Source organism: Nannobrachium achirus (assembly GCF_963921795.1).
Source record: "Nannobrachium achirus genome assembly, chromosome: 24".
NCBI lineage: Eukaryota > Metazoa > Chordata > Actinopteri > Myctophiformes > Myctophidae > Nannobrachium > Nannobrachium achirus.
Genome location: NC_137831.1, coordinates 19,844,147 through 19,868,458, shown reverse-complemented (window position 1 = coordinate 19,868,458; position 24,312 = coordinate 19,844,147). Strand labels below are relative to the sequence as shown.

General features: G+C 42.6%; 1 protein-coding gene and 1 pseudogene across 2 annotated transcripts in view; both read left to right on the top strand.

Moving 5' to 3' along the window:
• The window catches only part of LOC308280133 (R3H domain-containing protein 1-like), a 78,919-nt pseudogene extending 63,457 nt beyond the window's left edge, over positions 1-15,462 (top strand). The window contains exons 18-23 of the transcript XR_013963390.1: positions 2,582-2,739; positions 3,984-4,138; positions 6,180-6,283; positions 12,586-12,683; positions 13,683-13,767; positions 14,982-15,462. The product of XR_013963390.1 is annotated as a R3H domain-containing protein 1-like (transcript). The remainder of the gene's footprint in view (positions 1-2,581; positions 2,740-3,983; positions 4,139-6,179; positions 6,284-12,585; positions 12,684-13,682; positions 13,768-14,981) is intronic.
• A 3,538-nt stretch (positions 15,463-19,000) lies between these two features.
• Positions 19,001-21,939, top strand: LOC308280374 (uncharacterized protein). The gene is made up of 3 exons (XM_080720635.1): positions 19,001-19,270; positions 20,040-20,134; positions 20,724-21,939. Exons 1-3 carry the CDS (start codon positions 19,042-19,044, stop codon positions 21,768-21,770), a joined length of 1,371 nt encoding a protein of 456 aa, XP_080576761.1. The 5' UTR covers positions 19,001-19,041; the 3' UTR covers positions 21,771-21,939.
• The last annotated feature ends 2,373 nt before the right edge of the window (positions 21,940-24,312 follow it).

The following is a 24,312-nucleotide window of genomic DNA, read 5'->3' as shown; positions in this document are numbered from 1 at the left end:
CACTCTGCAAACTTCCCCGGACATTGGTACATAATGAAGGTGAACGAGGGAAGAAATTAGGGCACTTTTTTTTCCCCCATCTCTTTTTTACTTTCTCTGATTGAATGACCCACAGCCCATAGCTACCATCCCCCTGCCACACCAGACAGCGGCACGTGTAGGAAAGGTGCCCTTCAGAAGCTGCTGCACCTACAGTATGTGGACAGTTGTCGCCTCTGAGCGACTTCCATCCTACTTACTGTGGAGGAAGTCTCAATCTGCACTCACACCCTGCCCCAGGGGTGTCACACCAAATTCTGGGCCCTGGTTACAAGGATTCACTCACATTTTGTGCTTTACCTATTGAGAAATAGCAGATATACAAGTTTCTAGATCTGCTATTTTTGACAAATGTGTGCTAGTCTTTGAATATTTCAAATCCTTTTTTTGAAAAACCTATATTTCTATGTCAGTGGTGCTCAAACGTTTTCATGTGAAGGACCCCCAAAATTATATGTATTTGGCCATGGACCCCCATCTCAAAATATTTAGTTCCAGGGACCCCCCAGAAGCAAAATTGGAGTTTTTGAAAATACATTATTCAAAGATTTGCACACATTTTCACGGCTTTTCAAAAATAGCAGATCTACAAGCTCAAAGCGCGGCTGTGAGCTTGTATATCTGCTATTTTTCAATAGCTAAAGTATAAAATAATTAAGGCCCCACCACCTTGGGCCCTAGTAAGTCCCACTTCCCCACCCCCCCTTGTGATGCCCCTGCCCTGCCCACTGAGGCAGAATAGGGTGCGTTTGATATTGTAGTCATTTCATGCTTGGTTTGCAAGTGAAGGTGGGAGGCGGGGGGGCGGGGATAAAAATAGACATCGCCCCCCTGCGCCCCACCCCCGCGCACACGCTACCTTGCGGGGCACTTTCATTGTCTCGCCGCACTTTCCCCTCTCCTGGGGCGATGGACTGTAGAGCAACCTTCACAAAAGGACATTTTCTCCTTTTGTGCGCCGGATTACCGCGTGTGCATCGCGAGGGACAGTATTTTCAAATGTCTCTTTGTCACCTTGACATTTAGTTGTTCCGACTCTCCCCTTCGGCGAGGAGCACGCACACCACCATTTTAGGCCCTTTTTAATGGATGCGCACAGGTGACTTTGTATCATCTCTGTGCCCCGCCGCCTCTCTCTCTTTCGCTCTCTCTCTCTCTCTCTCGGCTCTCCAAATAGAGTCTTTAACAAGTGGTCCAGAAATATAGTTCAATTTACCATTTAGACCCTTTCCCACTTAGGATGACTGGTTTATATCGCCCACTGCTCCCTGAGGCCCAGGCAACCACAGTCTCAGTCCAATAGCTTGGAGTTGTCATTTATCCAGTTCTGAACTGTAACAGAAGAACTGTAACCGCCTGCACCCCAGGCCCCAGTCAATTCAGTCCACTTAACATAGCATTTGAAAGTGTCTCTGTTAATGCTGCTGTATGTCATCCTAGGTGCAAAATAAATGGCAGGGTCTAATAGACTTAACCCTAACCCTAACATATTGTGTTTTATTTGTTTTATTTTTTATTTTATTTTTTAAGATTTGTTTTCGGGCTTTTATGCCTTTATTGATAGGACAGTAGACTGACAGGAAATGGGGGGAAAGATGGGGAACGACACGTGGCAAAGGTCGTCCGGATCGGGAATCGAACAGCCGACGCCGCCAGGCATCCATGCCTAAGTGGTATGCGCTCGGACCAGTAGGCCAGCGGGCGTCCTTTTTCTTTTTTCATATTATACTATTTTAAATGGCAGTTTTAGGATCACAGAATACTTAATTTGCACTATACTATACTATACTATACTATACTATACTATACTATACTATACTAATAATATACTTGTACTAATGTGTTACTGCTGTAAGAATAGAGATCTTTGACAGGCTTTTTCTTAGTTTATTGATTATAACAACATTCAAATAGTTTATCTTCTTCAAAAGTTTTCAGATTTCAATGTTTGACATAATTTGGACGCTTACAATCTACAATTCCATTTCTCTGTGAGAAAAGACACAAAAAAATCCAAAACTGTTATCCAATTTGTAAATGCTCTGTAATCTCTGTATTTGAAAATTTTGAATTCTGCTGTGTTGCCGTCTGCCATGTTGCCATGTAAGCGACTTTGGGCTTGTTTTTCTGTAAAGTTGCTTGTAAATATTGGTGGTTTGCTGGTTGTGATTTTGGGGCTCGTTTCTAAAGTTAGTTGCTTATTTGTGTTCGCTTATGTTGTTTAATTCAATGGACCGTTCTCAAACATGTTCATAACTTCATACCATGGAACTTCAAATGAATATGTATTTGTTTGTGCACTCCCATCTGAAAGGAGTTCACAACGTGTCATTGCAACACGTTGTGAGCTTGTAGATCAGCTGTTTTCAGATAGCTGAAGTAAAAAGGCTCGCATGGTAAGAATGGTCGCTTCTTTTGGGCTTATTTTCATAGACCTGGTCGCTTGTTTCTCTCACAGAATCTGTCAACACTGCTTAGAATGCTGTCTTTTCACCTGGTCACTATCTTCTTCTTTTCCCCTCTCCTCATTTTTTACCTGCAGCTTACACAACTATGATGCCAAACTCTGTCCCCGGCTACCAGACAGTCATGGGAGTTCAGCAGGCCGCCAACCCCACCCTCACCGGCGGCCAGCAAAGCAATATGGGAAACCAGATGCAAGGCATGATGGTCCAGTACCCTCCAATGCCATCTTATCAGGTATTCACCCCCGCGAACCTTGATGACGACATGCCTCCGCGGGCATCTCCTCTGACTGGAAAATTGAATAATGACACCAACTGAAGCCCGAAATTGGAAAACATCATTCGCCGTTATGAGTCCCGTGTTTTTGTTTTTGCCGTTTGTGATGCCCTCCAACAAGTTATTCGTGTTGTTGGCTGATGTCTGGCTGCTCCCCCATATCAGACTGTTTTCGTGAGCAGATAGCGTTGAGTCACAGAGCGAGACAGACGGGAAACGAGACAAGAGAACTATAAAACTATAAAACTATAAAACTACGGGATTGGACTTGATGCGGAGGTGTGTGTGTGTGCGCGCGTGTGTGTGTGTGTATGCGTGCGTGCACAAAACTAAAAAGAATTAAAAGATATAGATCTGCACTATTACTTCAAAACCCATACAGACTGATTTGACGCATTGTGAGCTTGTCAATAGGCTTCTTTGAACCATGGCATACAAACTATACCTTCACCGCTTAAAGGAGTAGTTCACCACCAAAATTACCTTTTTTCCATTGATTACTCATGCCATGGAGAGACTTGAGTTCAATAATATTTGTATATTTTTTGGTATTTGTCGCATTCCTAAGACAATAATTTGATTACAATAAATGTACCCCCATTGATCCAGAATCAATGGGGGTACAATGGTACATTTACTATAATAGATTTTTTTTTTGTCTTAGCAATGCAACAAATACAAATAAATATTATTGACCTCCAAGTCTCCATGGCATGAGTAATCAATAGAAAGAAAGTCATTTTGGTGGTGAACTACTCCATTAAAAGAGCTGCATGTAATATGTGAGACCTAACAGCACATGGATGCAGACGTCTCATAATTTCATAACGTCATAATGAAATGAACCTTTTAAAAACGGGATCTTGCAAATCAAACCGTAAAGTATTTTATACTATATTTTATAAATTATTTATATTTTTATATTCATATTAGCAGCCAGCAAAGGGGGAAACAATTTTTTTTTTTAAAGTACACACACGCACGCACGCACGCACACACACACACACACACACGGACACACACACACAGCCACACACAGCCAAATTTCCAGAGGTCTAATTTTTGCTGGCAATTTTCAGGCACGTGTGTGACAGCATATCCGACTCCTATAGCGGTTTATAATGGGGACATTTGTCTGGGCTTGTTCTGTCAATTTCCTGTTCCAATCACGTCCTCATGTGTTTGCTGGTCCCCCCCCCCAGCAGGTGCTGGTGCCCCAAGGCTCCCAGATGGTGTCCCAGCAGAGCTACCAGCAGCCAGTCATGTACTCCTGCCAGCAGGGCCAAGGTGCGGTGCCTGTGGCCGGCATGCAGCCCTGCTACAACCTCCTCTCTCCCAACCAGCACACCACCATGAGGTGAACACACCATTTGGCTTTCCTTTTTAATCCCTGTTTCAAAAAATAGCCCCGATCTGAAGCTTAGCTTGCTATTTCCTTTTCTTGGATCAGGTTTATTGTACCTGATGACTCTAGAACTATTTTTATTAAAGTTAACGTGACACACCACAGTTATTTTAAATATGTTGTAAATTAGGCTTTAGGCCATGGGTATTCTGATATGACTGTCCACCAGTCCAAATCCAAAATCGTTTTTTGGGGGGCTAGTGAAAGTTATAGGTATGGTTTGTGCCATATTAAATTCAAGCTCACCTATTAATCACAGTAATCCCCAATCATATTCCATCATATTCAAGTGAAGTGACTCCAGTCACTTCAGTTTAGAGCAGTGATGGCCCCTTGGGTTTCTGACAATGAGACCCCCTGAACAATTGAGTTGAATACCCCTGCTTCAGGCTCATGCTCACATATCATTCACTTTCTTGCTTCTATATTTTCTTTACTCCCTCCAACTCCGTAAGGTGCATTACAATCAGCTTTCCCAAGTAAGGACAGTTATATATAAATTGTTTATTTATTGTTTTTTGTTTATGTGTTTTATGTGCTCTGCACTATGGACCCCCCTGTGAGTGCCTTGAATAAAGTTTGAATTGAATTGAATTGAATATTTGCTTCCTGCTGAAATACTTCAATACCCTACCTATCAACATCGCCTAAGTGCAAAGGCTATCTTGAGCCACCGGCTTCGACTGGAAACAATTTGCGATTGCGCTCTTGAAGGTGCATTTGGCGAACTGGCCCTTTTGTGATCACTGATGAGTTAGTGCTCCGAGAACCTGTTTGAGGCGCTGCAGTCAATTTCCCTGTTAGTCCATCGGTGTTGGAGGTCTCCCGTGACGGCTGATTGATGGAACAAGTCATGAGAAAACCAAACGTGTAATTAATATCTTCCGCCGCGGGCCCCAATCAATCTGGGAACAGACAGTGGGATTAGTGAGCCTGATGGTGTCAGGGTCACCGAGCATGCACATGTCCACGGGCCAATACAAGCACAAAGTGTAGAGAGCTAACATAGCGCGTGTGCAAGTTTGTACACGGGTGCGCGCTCGCGCGCGCACACACACACGCACACACACACACACACACACACACACACACACACACACACACACACACACACACACACACACACACACTACACTGATGAATAACACAGAAGGACACTTTCTCATTGTCCCTGACTATTAAATGAGGCTGTTGTTTGGTTTTTGTAGGGCAGTCAGTGTGGGAGTGATTTATATAGCATTGTCAGAACAGCTCCATGCTCTCCCATGAGGACCGGCTGCCCAGCTGCAACCTGCATTCCACCAGCCTCAGCACAGCACAGGGAGCAGGACTAATGTGTTCTGTCGTGTGCTGTGCGCGCACTGCACTCACTTTACAGATGCGTCTCATTCCGACCGACTGCAAACTCGTATTGCTCAAACTCACATTCAATTGTATCATGTTGAATCTTTCACAGCCCCTTCTCTGTTCTCCGCGTACCTAAAGAATGATATTCGTACATCATTTGTAATTGGACCAGCAGCATGTGTGGGAACGAGAAATAAGTAGGTCATGGTGGCTTACTGTCGGTGTGAACCAAGCAACTAGGCTAGGGCATCTGTCCCCGTTACAGTGCACTAGACCAGTGGTTCTCAAACTTTTTTTGAATTTCAAGGACCCTCAGTTTCATATGCATTAGGCCACGGACCCCCATAACTCAGAGAGTTACAAACCAATCATTTAGCTGGGGACCCCCTGGATGCCCTTCAATGACCCCCTGGACCCCCCCTCAAGGTCATTGAGAACCACGCGGTGCCATTTAAGTGTGAGCACTGGAATCCTGATGCTGCGACATCATTTTTTTCTTTTTCTGTTTGACAGCATGAGAAATCTATGAGCACATTCACTGATCTGATCGTGTGTGTGTGTGTGTGTGTGTGTGTGTGTGTGTGTGTGTGTGTGTGTGTGTGCGTGTGCGTGTGTGTGTGTGAACTGCGCGCGCTACACTCCACAGTTCTACCGTGAGTTTCTTGCCGGCCCAGGCTGTTGAGCAGCTTCAGTTCCCCCAAGCCGCATCACCCTGCGTCTCCCAGCAGCATACAGGACAACAGTATACAGGTACTGAAGACCCAGCCTTACCACAAAGTTATCATGAAGAAACACATTATCAAGCAGAGAACCAGCCACTGGCAGGTCACGACAGGGCCACTTCATCATTAACCAAGAATGTCCTATGGAAGTGGAGCATCGATCAGGTACTGGCTAAGCTCCCAGGGGACTTCAAGAAGTACCCTTGACTGAGTGAAGCTGTGAATCCGGACCGCTCTAGAGGTGCTGTTCTGTGATTAACGCCAACTTCTGTAAGGAGATTGGCACCTGAACTAATCAATACGGAAAAGGAAAAGAAAAAGATAAAAGAAAAACTTACGTTTATACCGAAAAGGGGGAAAATGAATTACTAAAAAGTATGGAATCTTTTCAGTCAAGAAGCCATGTTCTAATCAATCTGATTCGCCAGACAGCTCTTCCACAATCTTCAAATGCTACGGATAGTCTGTAACTACATCTCCTGAAAGTGACAAAGTAGGCTGTCATCTGTTTGTCATACAAAAATGTATTATAAAATATCTTTACATTTTATTTTTGAGTTTATATTTTCTACTTTCTACTACTACTACTACTACGATATCCTGGCTATTGACGGACATACTCTCCAGGAAATGACCCCATAGGATCTCATTATAGAAACGCTGCAACTAAAGTCATGTCAGCATGGAACCACCCAGGCATTCCAGAGCACACGGCTGTCGATATCAATGACTCCAAAAATGAAAAGCTGTGTAAAAATAACTCTGTGCTCACATAATAAAATATAAGCACAGTGGTTCTCAAACTTTTTTTATTTTATTTCAAGGACCTCCATAACTTGTGAGTGTACAAATGGAACCAAACGAGGGTCCATTAAGGTCAGAGATTCAGACCTGTAAGGGTCCTTTTGGAACCCCCTCGAGGAACCCTGAGGGCCCCTGGACCCCTCTTTGAGAACAGTTCTACACAGTATCTGTTAAAGTATACATGATTACATGCTATAGAATAGATGGCAGCCGAGATAATAATTACCTCTATACCCCTAGAACAGTGGTTCTCAACCTGTGGGTCCCCAAATTATTTTGGTGGGTCCCCAGATGATTAACTTAATTTGAAACATTGTTTTCTCACTCAACAGTAAACAAACTAACATGAAGTTTAAGTGTATAAAGGGTACAGTAGATGCACATTTCTAAAGTGACAATTTAAGGACTTTTTAATACCTTTAATACCTCTAAAACATTGGCCAAATTGTCAAAGGCAGAAATTGTGAAAATAGACGATCTACATGCTCACAACGCCTTGCGTTGCGAGGCGTTGTGAGCATGTAGATCTGCTATTTTCACAATAGAACTGTGTTATACAAAATGTAATGCCTCAACGCTTAGTGCTTGTCAGGGTTGGGGGGGTCCCCAGTTAAAATATGATTATTTTGGGGGTCATGTCCTGAAAAGGTTGAGAACCACTGCACTAGAAGAAGATGTTCTTCCAGGGTCAAGTGAAGTAATGTTTCAGGTCTCATGTATTACCGGGCTGCTCTACTCTGATCCAATTAACCACTTAAACCCTATGTACATAATTGACCAGGGTCCAGCCCTATCCTTGGTCCCCTCCTTTTTCCCTAATACACCAAATCTCTTTGCCAAATATAGCTTGTAGAGCTGTTATTTTCACCCAGTATTTTGCCAAACGTGCGCCTTATTGTTATGACATGCCCAGAACAGGGACGCTAGGGTGGTTAAAACTGTAAATCTAAATCTAGACTTTATATCCAGAGAGATAAATGCTTGCTGTTGCCAGCTGTCGTATAGAGTAGGTCAGTGTTTCTCAATCTTTTTTGGCCTGAGTACCCCCTTTCCCTGATTTCTGAATCCAAGTACCCCCTTTACCCGACAACAACATTTTGCTTATAAAACTGCAATTGAAATATACATAAATGGTATATTGCTGTGACCATTTCAAGAACATAAAATCACAAATAATAATAATGCATTCAAACAACTTTAAAACACATCCCAGTTTTCTGGTACCATGTAATTCGGGCAACTCAAGTTTCTCCAGGTGTCATTATTGAACACAACAGTACAGTTTTTCCCCCTCCTAATTCAATTTGAGTTAATTCCTTAACTATGAACAATATTAGCATGATTTATACTTATATTTTATTTTTATTTTTTTGGGGGGGGGATTTACTGCAGGGGATAGTACCCCCTGCAGTACCTCCACATACCCCTAGGGATACACGTACCCCCATTTGAGAAACACTGGAGTAGGTAAACCTCAGATTTTAATCCTGTGTTTACTTTGCCTACATACGTCATCTCTGTTGGATGATGTGTTTTGGTGGAGAGCTTAAATGTCTTCTCTCACATTTGCATTACCCTTGAGATTGCTTTTAGGCAACATTATCTACTCTAGAGGCGTGTGTCTGTGTGTGTGCATGTGTGTGTATGTGTGTGTGTGAGTTATCTCCCTCCTAATGACCTTTTATTATTCATGTCTGATTACTATGAGGGAGAAATAGACAGAGCCATCATTTTCAGCTCATCTGTAATGAGGTCGGCTGAAGGTCCAGCAAGGGCCCCTACCTGCAGCCTCCTCCTGTAAACACATTTTAATTGGCTAGTTTGGGGCCAGAAATAATCACCTGATTAAGTCCGAGAATCCATTGTCCTTGCTAGTTTATTACCCGCCCGCCGGTCTTTAATAATTCATAAATCAACAGTGCCTTTGGCTGAGCAAAGTTTGCATACGATTACAGCTCCGAGAGCAACTCGGGTAAGCTTTATGTTAACAGTAGCTAATTAGATTTGAATGTATTATAGGCGAACACGCAGAGGAGTGGTGAGGAACATTTCCTCATTGTGAAACTCTCTAATGTACACGTGTAATATACCCGCCCCAGCAGACACACACACACACACGCACACGCACACACACATACTGTACCAACAGCACATGCAAAATTAATTGAGCAATTTCTGCCGTAAATGATTTTGCCCAGAGCATGTTATAGCGCGATGACAGGGTCACCTTATGGTTACAAAGACTGTAAGTGGAAAATCGATCAGTTACACTTGACAGATACAATCCTCTATTAAGTGTCAGCTCTACACACATGTCCCTGACTGCCAACTGTAGAGTCTAGAGGCACTTTTCTGAAACTAAACCTGTACGTTAACCTCTGTAGAGGTCAATGACATGTGGACCAACTAATGAAATGACACAAGCCACGTGAAACATTTTCCAGGCAGGAATCTGTGCCTTTTCATTATCAGCATTTAACCACTTAAACCCTACAGTATGTACGTAGTTGACCGGGGTCCCCCAGGGCTATATGCTAGATGCACTAGTATTGTTGCCAAAAATAGCCGATCTACAAGTTCACTATGATCTTATAGATCAGCTGTTTTCTCTTGAAGGTTAGCCCCCACCATAGAGATGCTAGCGTTCAAGTGGTTAAATATACCCAGTTCTGACTCCCGCCTATGACTTTCCCCAAGTCCTCCTGATCACGTCCTCTGGTTACGTGTGTCTGAGAGCAGGGGTCCTCCCAGGGCCGCCCCCCGGTAGTGGCATGGTGATGATGCAGGTGACGGTGCCATCCAGCCACCAGCCGCGGCCCCACTCGCCCTGCCAGAGGAAACCGTTCGGTCACAAGTACCCCAGCCAGGAGCCCCATCGCAGCCGCAGGCTAACAGAGCCACTAGCACCTCTGGAGAGCCCCCAGGTACAAACGTTGCCTGTGTGAGCTACTGTGAGGCCAGGCAAGAATATCACATTCTCCATCACCATGGGTATTGATTGACTGAATACTTTATTAGTCAGAAATGCAAACAGCTGAAGGAAGTATGAGGTCAGTCCGTTGTCTCCCCAGGTGTGGCAGAGGGAGAGCAGAGCCCAGGATTACATAGCTTAGGCAATTGGCACTGGGTGGAAAAATGGGTTACAAAATCGTGGGATACAAATTATAAAGACAAAAAAATAATAATACAAACAGCACGAGGTACAGTCGGACATTTAGGCTAAAAGGATAACTCAAAATGGTCCTGGGGACTTGTTTCCATTGTGGTCCTATGAATACGGTATGCCATACGTTTCTTTATGAATGACGTGAAAATATCCTAGGGCGAGATACTAAAATAAATGTCTTTAAATGTATGTAAAGTCTTGTCAGGTCAGGGAATAGAGGTGTGTGTTCAAACATGGAGGCCCTTTGTTGTATTATGAGCGTTAAATGGGGATGAAACCCTAGACTGCTTTTACAATTCAGGTTAAAGACTACAGCAGTGTAAAAACATGGACGGCTGACCTTATGGTACACTGTGTGGTAAGGACACAACTGCAGCTAATCAGATTTGCGTTAACAAACTATTAACAACAATTACAGCCTTTGCTTGACACACCTAAATAAATACACCTAAATCGAACACATCCATTATTAACTTTATTAGCTGCTGCTGTGTTTCTTATTAGCCTGTCATGTTTTTATTCTGTTGTAGTTTTTAACCTGAACTGGACAGACGGATAACTACAAAACTAGCCTAAGGTTTCATGCCCCCTCAAGAATCTTCAAGAAAATGACGTCATGTTGTTTAATCGCTGCTGTGAGCAGTGAATTCCTCCTCAACAGATGAGAAACATTACCATGCAGAGATAATTGCTAAATACACATGGGTGAAATCCTGTATGCGAATAATCTGCTTTGGAGTTTTGGACAGAGGTGGTTTGTCATGTCGGAAATGAGCATTGAGCATTAGAAGGGTTTAGACATGCATGAACAGTATTAGTTCAAATTGTAATAGTATCGCTTTCTGGCAGAAACCTTGTATCTCCATTTTTCACATTTGTACAGGTATGTCTTTTTTAATAAATGAATGCCCTACTTTATATATTTACAGTAACCACTTTCAACCCCATATTGAATATATCCGATCTACAAGCGTGTTATAATGTCAACATGTACGTGACACTGTAATACAACAAAGTATGTTGCAACAGTAACAACAAGTAAGTAACACTGGACATGAATTTATGAAAAAACATAAAATGAAAGATGGAGATACACGGTTTCTCAAGTAAGGTTACAAGTATTATCTCCGTCTAGTGTTGGTTTGTAATGGTACACTAGGGCAGGCTAACGTCGACGTAACTTCCAAGACCACTTGGACCCTGACGTGGTTTCTTCTTCTTCTTTCGTGTATCATCGTCCTTGATGACTGGTTGACGACATTTTTTATTTCACAAGATTTTCTTGTTTTGAAAGTCTCATTACGTCCTCTCCTGTGCTGTCCTGTGTTCTTCGGCCTCCTCCTGGTGTGTTTGTGTGTAGAGCAGAGTCCAGCTGGCCAGTCCTCCCGCCCCCTCCCCGGCTCCGTCTCCGTCGCCAGGCCACCTGGGCGGCCTCAAGGCCCTCCCCTCGGGCCTCTCGGCCATCTCCATCATGTCCCAGCATCAGCATCACCACCTCCCTCCAGCCTTATGCCCCAGTGGACAAGGTCAGACTCAGGGACGGACCCTGCATCCGACATGAGATGGAACTTTGTTGATCCCCCCCCCCCCAGTATTTGGCATAGAGGGGAGAAAGGAGGGAACCAAGTATAGACCCCTGTCGGACACTGGTCAATGAAGTATATAGGTTTTTTACCAGATTCATTATACTGTAATTCAGCATTATATTATACTAATTAAACAATACCGATGCCACAGGTATCACATAATACCAGTTGACATTGACAAACTCTTGTACAAGGGTCTTCAACAGGGGGTCCTCAGAGTTACTACAGGGGGTACTCCAAAACTGTGTTCTCCTTTTTTATATTAACCATATGAACTCTAGTGTCCTTATTCTGAGAACTTTAGCCAAAAATAGCAGATCTACAAGCTCACAGCGCAAAGCGTTGTGAGCTTGTAGATCGGCTATTTTTGGCAAAGAGGTTTGGTGTAGAGGGGAAAAAGAGCAGACTAGTACATAGTGAAAGGTCAACTTTATTAAATATTGACAGTTCAAGTGGTTAAATATCTGAAAAGACAAATAGTCATGAATCCAAAATAGACTGATGATTGTGCTGTCAAACAATGAGGTTGTGGGGGTCCCTGCTTCATCTCTCTCTCTCAACTAAGGGGTCCTTGGCCAGAATGTCTTTGAGATTGTGTTTGTGATTGAGTTTATTCATAAGGTACATGCGATAGCGTTTGCGAATGAGTTTGTATGCAGTGCAGCGTACACACTGTACTAGGCTAGCGGATTTAGCCCACCAGGAAGGCTGTAAAACAGATGTGAGAAATGGTGTTTCCTGGTGATTGACGTGGTTTTTAATTGTCACCTTCAGGTGAAGGACATTACCCTCTGCTGGGACAGCCTCTCCAGTACAAACCTCCCATGGGACCGCCACTGATCCACACAACACACATGATGGCCAACCACCAGGTTAGATCACATGCATTTTATTCAGTGTTGTTTTTGACAGCAAATTTGTATTTAGTTTTAGTCATAGTCTTTTCAATAAAATCTCATTTAGTTTTAGTCATAATTTAGTCTCCTGAAAAGTTTTAGTTTTAGTCTAATTTTAGTCGACTAAATATCATGAGATTTTACTTCTACAGTTGATTTAGTCAACTAAAATGTATTTTGGCAGGCCTTGATGCCATCGTAATGACTGATTTTACACTTGGTTGCATGCTGGAAATAGCCGATCTACAATCTCACAACGCGTCACAACGTGTGAGCTTTTATTTAGTTTTCGTCAGTGAAAAAAAACGCAGTCGACACACATTTTTCGTCATAGTTTTAGTCGACGAAATCAACTGCATAGTTGTATCATGCATTTTATTCCAGTTTCAGTTTATTGTTGACGTTCATGACAATGATAGTTTCCCTTTCTGTCTGTTTACAATGCCCATGGTGCATTTTGCACACATTTTGGCACACCCGTACGCTCTACAGCTGCCATTACATCAATGTGATTCATATTTACCGAAGCTAAGATTGCTATTTTGTAATCATCCGGAGTAAACCTTTCAGAATAACTTTGGCTCCATTTCAGAGATGCTCAGAAGGCTGCCCAATTGAATGGCTGCGAGTGGAAAGTTGGCCCTACAACAAATATACATATATAGAGAGAATGTTGAAAATGGCGACAGCATTCCTTTAAGCACACTCAGCCACTACTATATACTCCATTTGCAAGCAGCATAATTTATTAGTCTATATGTTTTGTATGTATTTTTAATATGTTATTTATACTTCTTTATAAGATGGTGTCATATGGCGGAAATAGCCAATCTACAAGCTCACAATGTGTCACATTGGTGAGCTTATAGCTTATTTTTTTACATTGTGAAAAGAAAATCGTAACCTACTGTATAATCATATGTCCAAAATAGGCATGGAAGGTTGAAAGTGGCTAACAGAGTTTATCCTCCCTAGGGTCACATGGGCATCTGGCACAGCACCCAAGGGAGAAGGACCAGCAGGAAGAATGTCACTACAGATCTCAGTGTAGGTGAACCAGGTAATAGGAACTCTGGAAGGGAAGCCTCTGCTAGCAGAGACTGATGGACTCTCTGTCTGGAGACCCAAGATATTTTATCAGAGACTCTGGTCATTACTGGCCTCCCAACCGTGTAAATGAGCATGTCATGCACTTTCACAGATAAGAGGCGGTTTTCAAATTCATTTCGGCGCTCGCCGAGTGCTAACAAAGCATGAGATCAGAGTAAAGAGCTCTTCCAGGGAAAATGACGTGCGTTTCACCGGGGGTGTAGAGAGTCCCCAGCACAGGCGGCACTTAAGTCGTGGAATTTCTTGAATGAAATAATGTTGGTTTTCATTTTGTCCCCTCAAACAGCTGTTGGGCCCGAGAGAGGAAATTCACATCTCAGATAGTGAGGGTTAAAAACCAATTGCTACATAGGCTATTTAGCAGATTTACTCTGTGTAACATCAAGTTTCCTCTCCTTTTTTTTTCATGGTCAGAATATTCTTGCTGTGCTCCACAGTAGTGGAAAAGGTGTTTGTGAATGTAAGCAGAATTAAATTACAGACGGGGCACAATTCACACCTGGTAGTGGAACCTGCAGCCCCCGGCGGCATTAAGAAAGTGCTGATTATTCCAAATATTGTATCGTAGTTTCACACTCGACAAGATTTTTTTCCCCCCCTTCATTATTCAGGTGTTCTCATCAAATGGGCCCTGCCACTATAATAAATAAGAAAATAGGTCTATAACCAGGTGGTCCATCTGAAAACCTTGTATTTTGCCAAAACGTCAGCTTTCAGAAATTGAAGACAAAAGAGCCTAATTCCTAGAATGAACAATACTTTTTGTATTGCCACTTAAACCCTGTACTTGGCCCCCTCCTTTTTCCAAAATCTCTACCAAATCTCTTCGCTACAGTCTACAATGTATGCTTTTTTTCACCAAATGTTCACCTATTTTCTCAGAACGTTCACCTATTATATGACATACCCAGAATAGGACGCTAAGGTTCATGTGGTAAGTTAGCAAAAGGCTTAAACATGTTGCCACCTAAACAGGACAGCATAATCCTTCAAATATTAACTTGAGAATACCAAATGTTAAAACAGGTGCACTAAACCACCGTATATTGAAGTCTCAATTTGGTACCTTTCTGTAAAGAAATGGGTGCCGGTCAAATCCATCATCACTGGCTTACTTGTAGACCCACTCCTCACAGTGCCGTCTGTCCGTTTGTTTGTGTGCAGTGAGCGGACGGATTCTGGAGGTGACAGACCTACCAGAGGGCATCAGCTGTAGCGAGGCGCACCGTCTCCTGGGAGAGCTGTGCCGAGGCGGTGCTATGATCAAATGGCTGTCTGAACGCCAGCCCCGGCCCCAGGACCAATCCGGAGCCAAGAAACAGGAGTCTCCCGTCCAGGAGCTTCCCCCCGGCAGCTGCAAGCCTCCGAGAGACCTGGCGTCATCATAACACCATCCTGGCCAACCTTCCCTCCCGAATATGTTGCACAGAGCGCTCTGCTCCGGCATAGCGGCCCTCTTAAACGCTTTCAAACTGCAAACAAGTAACCGACACAAACGGGAGCTGTGTGATTCACAGGTCCAGGCCAATGCACAGTAGCGTTGACTGACTCAGTGCAAGAGATGGGGGCGCAGGATCCCGAAATGAACACTGAAACACTGAAGCGCCCGCCTTCGCTGCCGCCCATCTTTAGCCAAAGTTCGGCACTTGCCACTTATTTGATTGTTTTGAAGTGTGTTTGATTTATGTTTGTGAAGCTGTCTGCAAAATGGGGAAAATCTACCAACCAAACGGATGATGTATTGTGGCTATTCCGTGTCTGAATATTTTACCAGCCACTTAACGGAACAGTCAGCCCAGGTTTAAAACCGGGAAATCATTGGCGTGGCTGAGGTTTTGGGGTATTAATGCAATTGTAGGCAAGAGAGGTTACTGTCCTGTTCTGCTGTCTTAAAAGTAATAGCACTGTAAGAAAAGTATCAGTCAAGGGCACCTAAACTTTTACAAGTTCTCAAAGTCATTCATAAATATTATTTGATTAAGTCTGTCTTGCCACCAGCAATGCTTCTCGGTATGGGATACTCAGTTGGTTTTATGTTACTCAGTCAGTCATATTAATATTCATAGTTTGTACTGCATTATGTTTCGCACCAAAAATGGCCTGTCTACAAGTTCATGACGCATTGTAGATTGTATCTTGCAGCTGTTTACAGTGCAAGACACTGGCATGCAACTAAGTATAAATCAGCCGTTAGGTGCCCACTGGCCACCTAGATAATGAGTTCACTGTCTTGTCATACTGCTCACTTTTCTAAATGAGAAACCTCAGAAAAACACACTCAACAAGGTTACAGACAGACACACATTAGTGTGGCGTGTATTTGTTTTGTTTTACATTCAAATTGCAGCCACTATATCAAATGATAATATGTATTGTATTTTTGTAACACACCTCATTTTGGCTGTATCATAGCTTGGACGTAAATGCTGTCACATGTTGTCATGTCAATCTGATGATCAATATCATCACGTTTGACATGACACCACTTCAACATACTGTACAACAGACATAGCCTTCAATTAATGCATCTAAAATTAGGATGATTAGAGACAATGATGATTTGGTGTGCTGCCAAATACACAAATAGCATCTTAAACATCTTGATTATGAGAATGGGGTTTTCTGTGCCTTTGAAATATACAACTCTGGTGGACTGTATAGCTTTCTCAAAACTCCTAACAGATGTTGCTTGTAAAAAATAAAATAAAAGGTGAACCCACAGTATGCGCTGAATAATATATATATCTGCTACTTGAATTATTTAATGCCACCTTTCCACACTCTGAATGTTACATTACTATTTTGGGGATGTTTTGGTGTTCGCCTGCATATTTTTCATGTTTAACATGAAAGATCCCATCCTTGTTCTTTTATTTTGGCTGGGCCAGATTCTTTTATATTGAAACGATTGTTTATATCTTATTGAAACTTAATTTGAAGGGCCACTTGCTTAATAAAGTGCACATGGAAAACAGCTGAATTCATCACCCTACTGTTTCTATTTACGTTTGTGCTCATTCATGAGGGTGTGGCCTGCAACGTCTCATGTGACTTGTTTATTAACTTATGTTTACTGAATTTAATAAATGTTTACATCACGTGAGTCTGAAATGCATTCTTTCAAAGTCTTTGTTGGTAGGGGTGCCCGCTGGCCTGGTGGTCAAGGCGCATACTATACTAGGCTGTGATGCCTGCTGGTGTCACCGGCTCGATTCCTGATCTGGAGGACCTTTGCCACATGTCATTCCCCATCCTATCAATAAAGGCTTAAAGAGCCCAAAAAACGAATCTTTAAAACAAAAAAGTCTTTGCTGGTGATAACACTAAGGACGACTTCCATTTTCAACCTATATTCCACAGCCCTTCTTTGAGACACAGTGAGTAAAAATGGTACCATATTAAAATGAGTAATAGAGGACCAATTAGCCAGTAGCTATGCCCCTCCTGAAAAAGCTTTTGTCCAATGCTAGCTTAGCAACCGGCAGCTTGCCAAGGCTGTTGCCAAGGCAAACCTTGGCAAGCAGGAAGTTATTCTAAGCTAGCATTGGACAACAGCTTTTTGGGAGGGGCATAGCTACTGGGTAATTATATAAATATAGGTTGAAAATGGGTGAAGTCTCTTGCGTCAGTGTTATTTTTTGGAAATGCATTCCTCTTTCTGGCTTGATATATAAAATAATTTGAAGGTTTGAGAACCACAACAATGTATAGTCTGGGATATCTTAAAAAGTCCTTGAATAAATTCCTTACCAAGAGATTTCTTCACCAATGTGTTTATGAAGGCGTCTAGAAACACATCTCACAAAGACTGAAATTCAGTTTCCCTAGGAGAATCTGTGAGGACAACTGCTGAAAGTTGGGGTCCCATTAACTTACATGAAAAAACACGAAAATAAATATGCTTTAGGTAGCATGTGAGGGGTCAAACTAGGGTTTTTTCGTGATTCTGAAGCCATTGCAAGCATTTGTTTTGCACGGAAACATTCCCTGGGCTAAAACGGACCCACAAAACTATGGTTTAGTGATGAGTCATCACTTTTCAGTTTTGTGGGATCCTTTTTTAGCCCAAGGAATGTTTTAGTTAATATAACGTGAAAATAAAAACACACTTAATACTTCCTATGGTTAATATGAGCCTCAAATCAATATTTCAAATGTGTGTGTTTTTTTATTATTGCACATGCATGCCATAAATTCCATAGGGATAGACCACACATGGTTTTATGACATCATCAACTTGCGAGGGGCATTTCCCCTATTGATTGAAAGATTAGCTATTTCTAGAAGAAATAAAATATTTAAGGTGTTTTTAATTTTACATTGTAGTTATAGAGGACAATTATAATGTATTAAAGGAGTAGTTCACCCCCAAAATGACTTTTTTTCTCAATAATATTTTTTGTTTTTTGTCACATTCCTAAGACAAAAAATTGATTTGATTACATTTACCCCCATTGATTCCGGATGGTGACCCGTTTCGAAACGGGTCACCATCCGGAATCAATGGGGGTAAATTTATTGTTATCACATTTTTGTCTTAGGAATGTGACAAAAACCAACAAATATTATTGAACTCTACTCTCCATGGCGTGACTAATCAATAGAAAAAAAGTCATTTTGGGGGTGAACTACTCCTTTAAGGCATATTTGTCGTATTAGCCAGGGATCCTTTTAATGATACTTTCTGCATAGTACTGTGCTTTATTTGTCTGTCATTCAATGTTATATAATATGAGTTATAAAAGGACCCCAATTGAAACAAGCCAAAGGCTTTCTTCTTGTGGTCTTTATCCTTTAAAGTTGACCTTGTATGTACCAGTGTACTGTAATGTCATGTACCTTTTCCTACGCAAACCTCTAAGTCTTCAATCAATCAATCAAGTAAAAGGTAGACAGTGACCCCTGCTGGACAAGAATTCCTATCGCAGCTGCATTACCCAAATTCACACAATAAAGAACCTCGAGCCAATCACAAGCTTCCGCTGCCTTAACCCGGTTGCTTTTTTGATACACTCGGACTGAAAGACCTGCAAAAAAACACTCCCTAAAGTGACAATGAACCACGTGACCAGCGTTGCTTAGACGACTCGACGACTCTGGTCTAGAAGAGGTTGGAACGAAAGTGAAAGCAAAGTAAACAAAAACGACACCGGATCCGTCACCCATGGCCATAGGCCGTTACCTCGCAACAGTAGCAGCTGCAGGCAGTTGATTCTTTGGGTGAATGCACCTTCCTTGGGTGAATGTGGTCGCTGTTAGTTCAGAGAACATGGAGGAAAGCAGGAGGGTGGTGGTGGTCTCGGGGGTCCCTGACGTCCTCCCAGTCACTCGAATGGCCGACAAACTCCAAAAGCATTTCCAAAGCTCAAGAAACGACGGCGGAGACGTAGAGGACGTAAAATACCCCACGCACCTGAACGGGGTAGCGTTTGTCACGTTCGACCATGCTGAAGGTAAAACACACTTCTGGGTATTGTTTACATTGGTGCGTGTCGGGTTCACTTGTTTTTCCATTGCTACTTTACTTGTACAAAAAATGACCAGTGGTGTAAAGTAACTAAGTAGTGTGTACTTAGTACAATTTTGAGCTATTTGTAGACTAACTTTACTTGAATATTTCCAATTTTCAGTATACTCTACTACATATCAGAGGCAAATGAACTTTTACTCCACTACATTTATTTGAAATCTTTAGTTACAACTAAGTTACTTTGTAGATTAAGATTTTGAACATTAACACAAAACATACCCCTATTTTGCCCATTTGAATATAGCCGATCTACAAGCTCACAATGAGTCGCGAATCTCGCGATGCCCAATAAACTTCTGAAAACCTAAAATGGGACATTCTGCATAATGACTACGAGTACTTTTACTTTTGGTACTTTAAGTACATTTTGACACCAACACTTTTGTACTTTTACTCAAGTACATTTTGAATTACAGACTTTTATATGGGCAAATGGAAGCAATTTGGTTTTACATACCTGTCAGGATCCGTTCGGTATCTATGCTGAGACATTTACCCGGGAAATGGGACCCCCTGGTCCTTGGTACCCTCCTCAAGTATGCCTGGGGGTCCCGAGACCCCACATTTAGAACCACTCTGATTGGCTATCACCACCAAGGCCATGGCCAGTGGCAATGTACAGTATTTTGCACTATATGCCTACAGTACACTAAAAACAGGTGAAAAAAAAATGTTACCGTCCAAACTTGCAGATGCAGAAAGGGTGGTCCAAAAGAAGTACCATATCCTGGGAGGTAAAGAGTTCCCTGAAGAGTGTCCTCTCACCGTGTTCCACTTCACCCCACATGTAAGTCAACTCATTGTTTGTTTGTTTGTTCCTATCTCAAAGTTCTGTATATTTGTCTCATATCTATTTTATTTTACACTTATACATTCTTACTCTACTGCTTAAACTTTATTACATGTTACACATCGGGTGCCCAAGATAATTCAAGATTTAATCGGCGGTTGCCATGGAAACCCGTCATTTTACCTTGTTTTGGAGCTCCAGGGTAAAAGTAATCAGAGTAATTGTAATCCGAGCTGCGACCTCCTCGTCACTTGATACCCCTTTGCATTTCACGAATTGGAGTGTTTCTCTTCACAGGCGGGCGTCTGCCTCATACAGTAAGCTACATCTTAGTGTATTACTGTACAATGCGTCGAGGGCACATCAAAGAGTTTGACGAGTTGACGCGTCGTGGGCATCAAATGAGTTAATGTGTGTTCTGTGTTATCGGGCACATATTAGCTGAGCCTGGGCTATTGTGTCCCTCAAGGGTTTCTGGAAAAGGGTATTAACTGTTCGGATGTCAAGGGTAGAAACTAAGTACTGGAGATTTTATTTCTATTGTGCGTGCGTGCGTGCGTGTGTGTGTGTGCGTGTCGTGCCACAGGTGTCCTTTTACGTCACAAACGCTACAGTGAACCTCTCGGAATTCAGCGGTGACCAGGAGCAGCTGATCCAGAGTCTACAGGAGGCGCACAGGTCAGTGCGGATTCAGCCTGTGCCTCAGCAGAGACGGGCCACGGCCGAGGGGCCTTTCGAGGCAATCCGAGCCCTGAGAGTGGACCTCATCAGCAGAGCCAGCGTTCAGTATGGAGCAGAGCAAGACGTAGAAGGTACGGTGGAGAAAAATGGTTGCATTAGGTCCGATAAGCACAGTCCAGGAGAGAGGTCAGAAACTGAAGAAGGTTCTGAAACTGAGGTCAGAGATAACATTTCATCAACCCACGCCATAGCAGACGATAATTCAGCGGGTCATGCTATGCCAGATGCAGATTCCAAACTCCCTCTGCCCAAACCGGTATATGAGATTTCAGTAACACCGTCTTACCACCAAAAGGCTGGCTATATGAACAAGCGACACAAGACTAATGAACCAGTCACAGCAAAGCCCTTTGCACACAGTCCAGAAAACACGTTAGAATCATCCAAGAACGTTACGGGGCGGCCCGATCCGATCGGTGCGGGTGATCCCGCAGGATTCTCTCAAAGAGGCATGGAGAATCTGCATAAAGAGTCTATATGGGTTGACTCCAACACGTTCAGCTACATTCAGAGGTTTGACATGAGGGTGTTTAATAGTCGTGTGAGAGAGCACAGCATGTCCCTTCGGTGTGAAGAAGGGTCCGATCTCACATGTGTTACGCTGAGCGGGCGGCCCAGTACTGAGGTCCAGAGCGCCCTGAGGCACCTCCAGTCCCTGGTGGAGTACTGGCAGACGACCCTGAGAGTCCACGTGATCGATTTTGAGAGCATCGGCTCACCCGAGAGGCAGTGGGTGTTTAAGGTCTGCGATGACGTCAACACAAGTTTCAGCAACGTCCTCTACACAGTAGAGGCCTCCTGCATCAGAGTGATCGGCCCGTCCACCGCCAGTTACCTGTTCTCCAAACTGGCGAAAGAGAAATTTGCTGAAGTAGACAGAACATTTGTGTAAATTGGTCTGTTATGACTATTTTTATTTGTTATTTAAGTGATGTAATGAGTACAAACCAAAGTGAAACAGTGGTTTGGAAAAGAGAAAAAAAATAATTAATCCTGTTGTTTCATTAATTGATTGATTGATTGAAGACTTTATTAGAAGTTTGCATAGGAAAAGATACAGTTTCATGACGGTACAGTTCACTGGTACAAGGTCTACTAAAAGGAGATCCATGAAAAGACTAAGCTTATTTCCACAGGAAACCATTAAAGTATCTCATATAACATTGAATGACAGACGAATAGAACACAGTACCATTCAGTAGATGCATTAATATCATAATTTGATGTCTGTGTTGGGACTATATGTTTTTCAAAAATTAAGCTTAAGAAGACGCTTGTGATTTGGAATTGGAATGTCGCTTTAAAAGACATGATGGTTAGGTATTAGAAACCATTTCACAAGTTGATCCAGCAGGGTTTGCAGGATACACTCAGACAAACTATCTAATTTGTGTAGTTCATTTAGTGAACACTGGGTGGCACCATTGCACACACCACGTTACCACCTACAGCAGACTGTGTGACCACCAAGTACTGTATGAGTTATTGAGAACTGGTGAATACAGTATATCAATCATTACAAATATAATGTTTATTTAGAATTTCTGCATGACACTTTCCCAGTGCTTAAGTATTTAAGTTCCATTGTTTAAACACAATGGGAAATAAACATTTTGTTGCTTTTAAATTGTCCTCAGTCCATTGATTTTCAGTGGAGTCTCTCCCCCTGTGTTTACATCAATAGTAGCAATATTTAAACGGCAGCAATGTGATCCAAATGATATCCTATCAACAGTGATTGTCGCCTCCTAATTTAATTTTCGCAGGAAATCACCCAACAACAGACACTGACCTGTCTCTCACAGCCATGGCTTTTAGAAATGGTGCAATCGCTTTTTAATTCATCACTGTTGCATGCGTTGCACGGATGGATGGCTGAGGGCAGGAGTTGTGCTTTCAGTTATTGTGATAAGTCGAGCATCACAATTCATTATAATCCTATTGAGAAGTCAATCGTGGGTCTGACATCAACAGGTCTGTCTGTCAGTGATTTCTAGTGATAGTCACTGAACAGCTGGTTGTCAACTGCCTTGCTCAAGTGTTCCTTAATAGCAGTGCAATTTCAAGGAGTAATGTGTTACATCCAACTTAAACATTTCTAAGCTAGTGTAGGACATTTTACAAGCTAACCGTCAGGAGTGGGATTTGAAGTTTTGAACCCATCAGCGGAAGGTATTCATCCTTCAGTCCGGTGTGTGGTCACCACATCTCCCCAGTGGTGTAGTCAATCAGTCACCTTCACTGTGGAGACAAGTGTCCTTGGTTTGAGTCCCAGGGTGTTTAATCCAAATGTGCCAATAATAATCATTATGCAGTTTTAACATTCTTCTGAAGGTCATTTCATGATTTAACTCACTTTACCTTGATATCCATGACACAATGTATCTTCTGTGTGTGTTACAATCATGAATGGCTATCACATTCATTTCATTATAGTCCCTATGGAATCGCTTGCCAAGTGCCTTTCACAATAGTTCCTCAGTAGCAGTGGAAGATCAAACTTGAATATTTCTCAACTAGTGTAGGAAATCAAAAACAGCATCTTTGCTGTCAGGTCCACCTTTACATCCTGTCCACATGGCTACTGTTTCTGAAACTGTCATTTGGCTGTCATCATGTACACATGTTTGTAATGTGAGGAATATTGATTCTAAGAAATCTTGTCAGGAGTGGGATTTTAACCCACGCCTCCCGTTGGAGACCAGAAGTCCCATTAGAAGGTTTTCAAGCTTGAGTCTGGTGCCTTAGGCCACTCGGCCATCCGACAACATTGATGTTTGTTCCACTGAGTGTCATTACTTAGAGCATAGTTCCAAAGTCGTAATTTAGTTGTTAGGCCAACTGTCCAAACTTGTGTGTGCTGGGTAGTCTGCTAACCCCTACAGCTAACCCCTACTATCGCCTGGGAGAGTGCAGACTAGCATGTGTCTCGTCCGGCTGCTTCTTATACCTGACTGAGGAGTTTCACTAGGAGGGTGTAACGTGTGCAGAGGAAAACGTTATCGATGCAGCTCGTCTCCCTGCTGAAAGGCCGCCCTTAACAACTTGTAGGAATCACTAGCATCAGAGATTGCCCTCCCGGCCTGGCTAAATATGGCCAATTGTGTTAGTTGGAGCACCCTGCCAAGCTGGTGCCACTGCTGTGGAGTCCAATGTCCATTTTGAACATAATCTTTGGCCATAAATGTAAGGTGTTTATTATAAAGCAACATGTCAGGAGTGGGATTTGAACCCACGGCTTGGCGTCTGGCACCTTAGACCATTCGGCCATCCTGACAATTATATAGATTTTATCCACTTGAGTATCATTATTCAGAGCATCAAATAACAAGCCTTTTGGGGGGATTTATATGTCACCCACTCGTACAGGTACAAGTAGCGAAACATTTGTCAATGTTGAAACGATACATGAACAAGAAGTCCTCAAATGATGT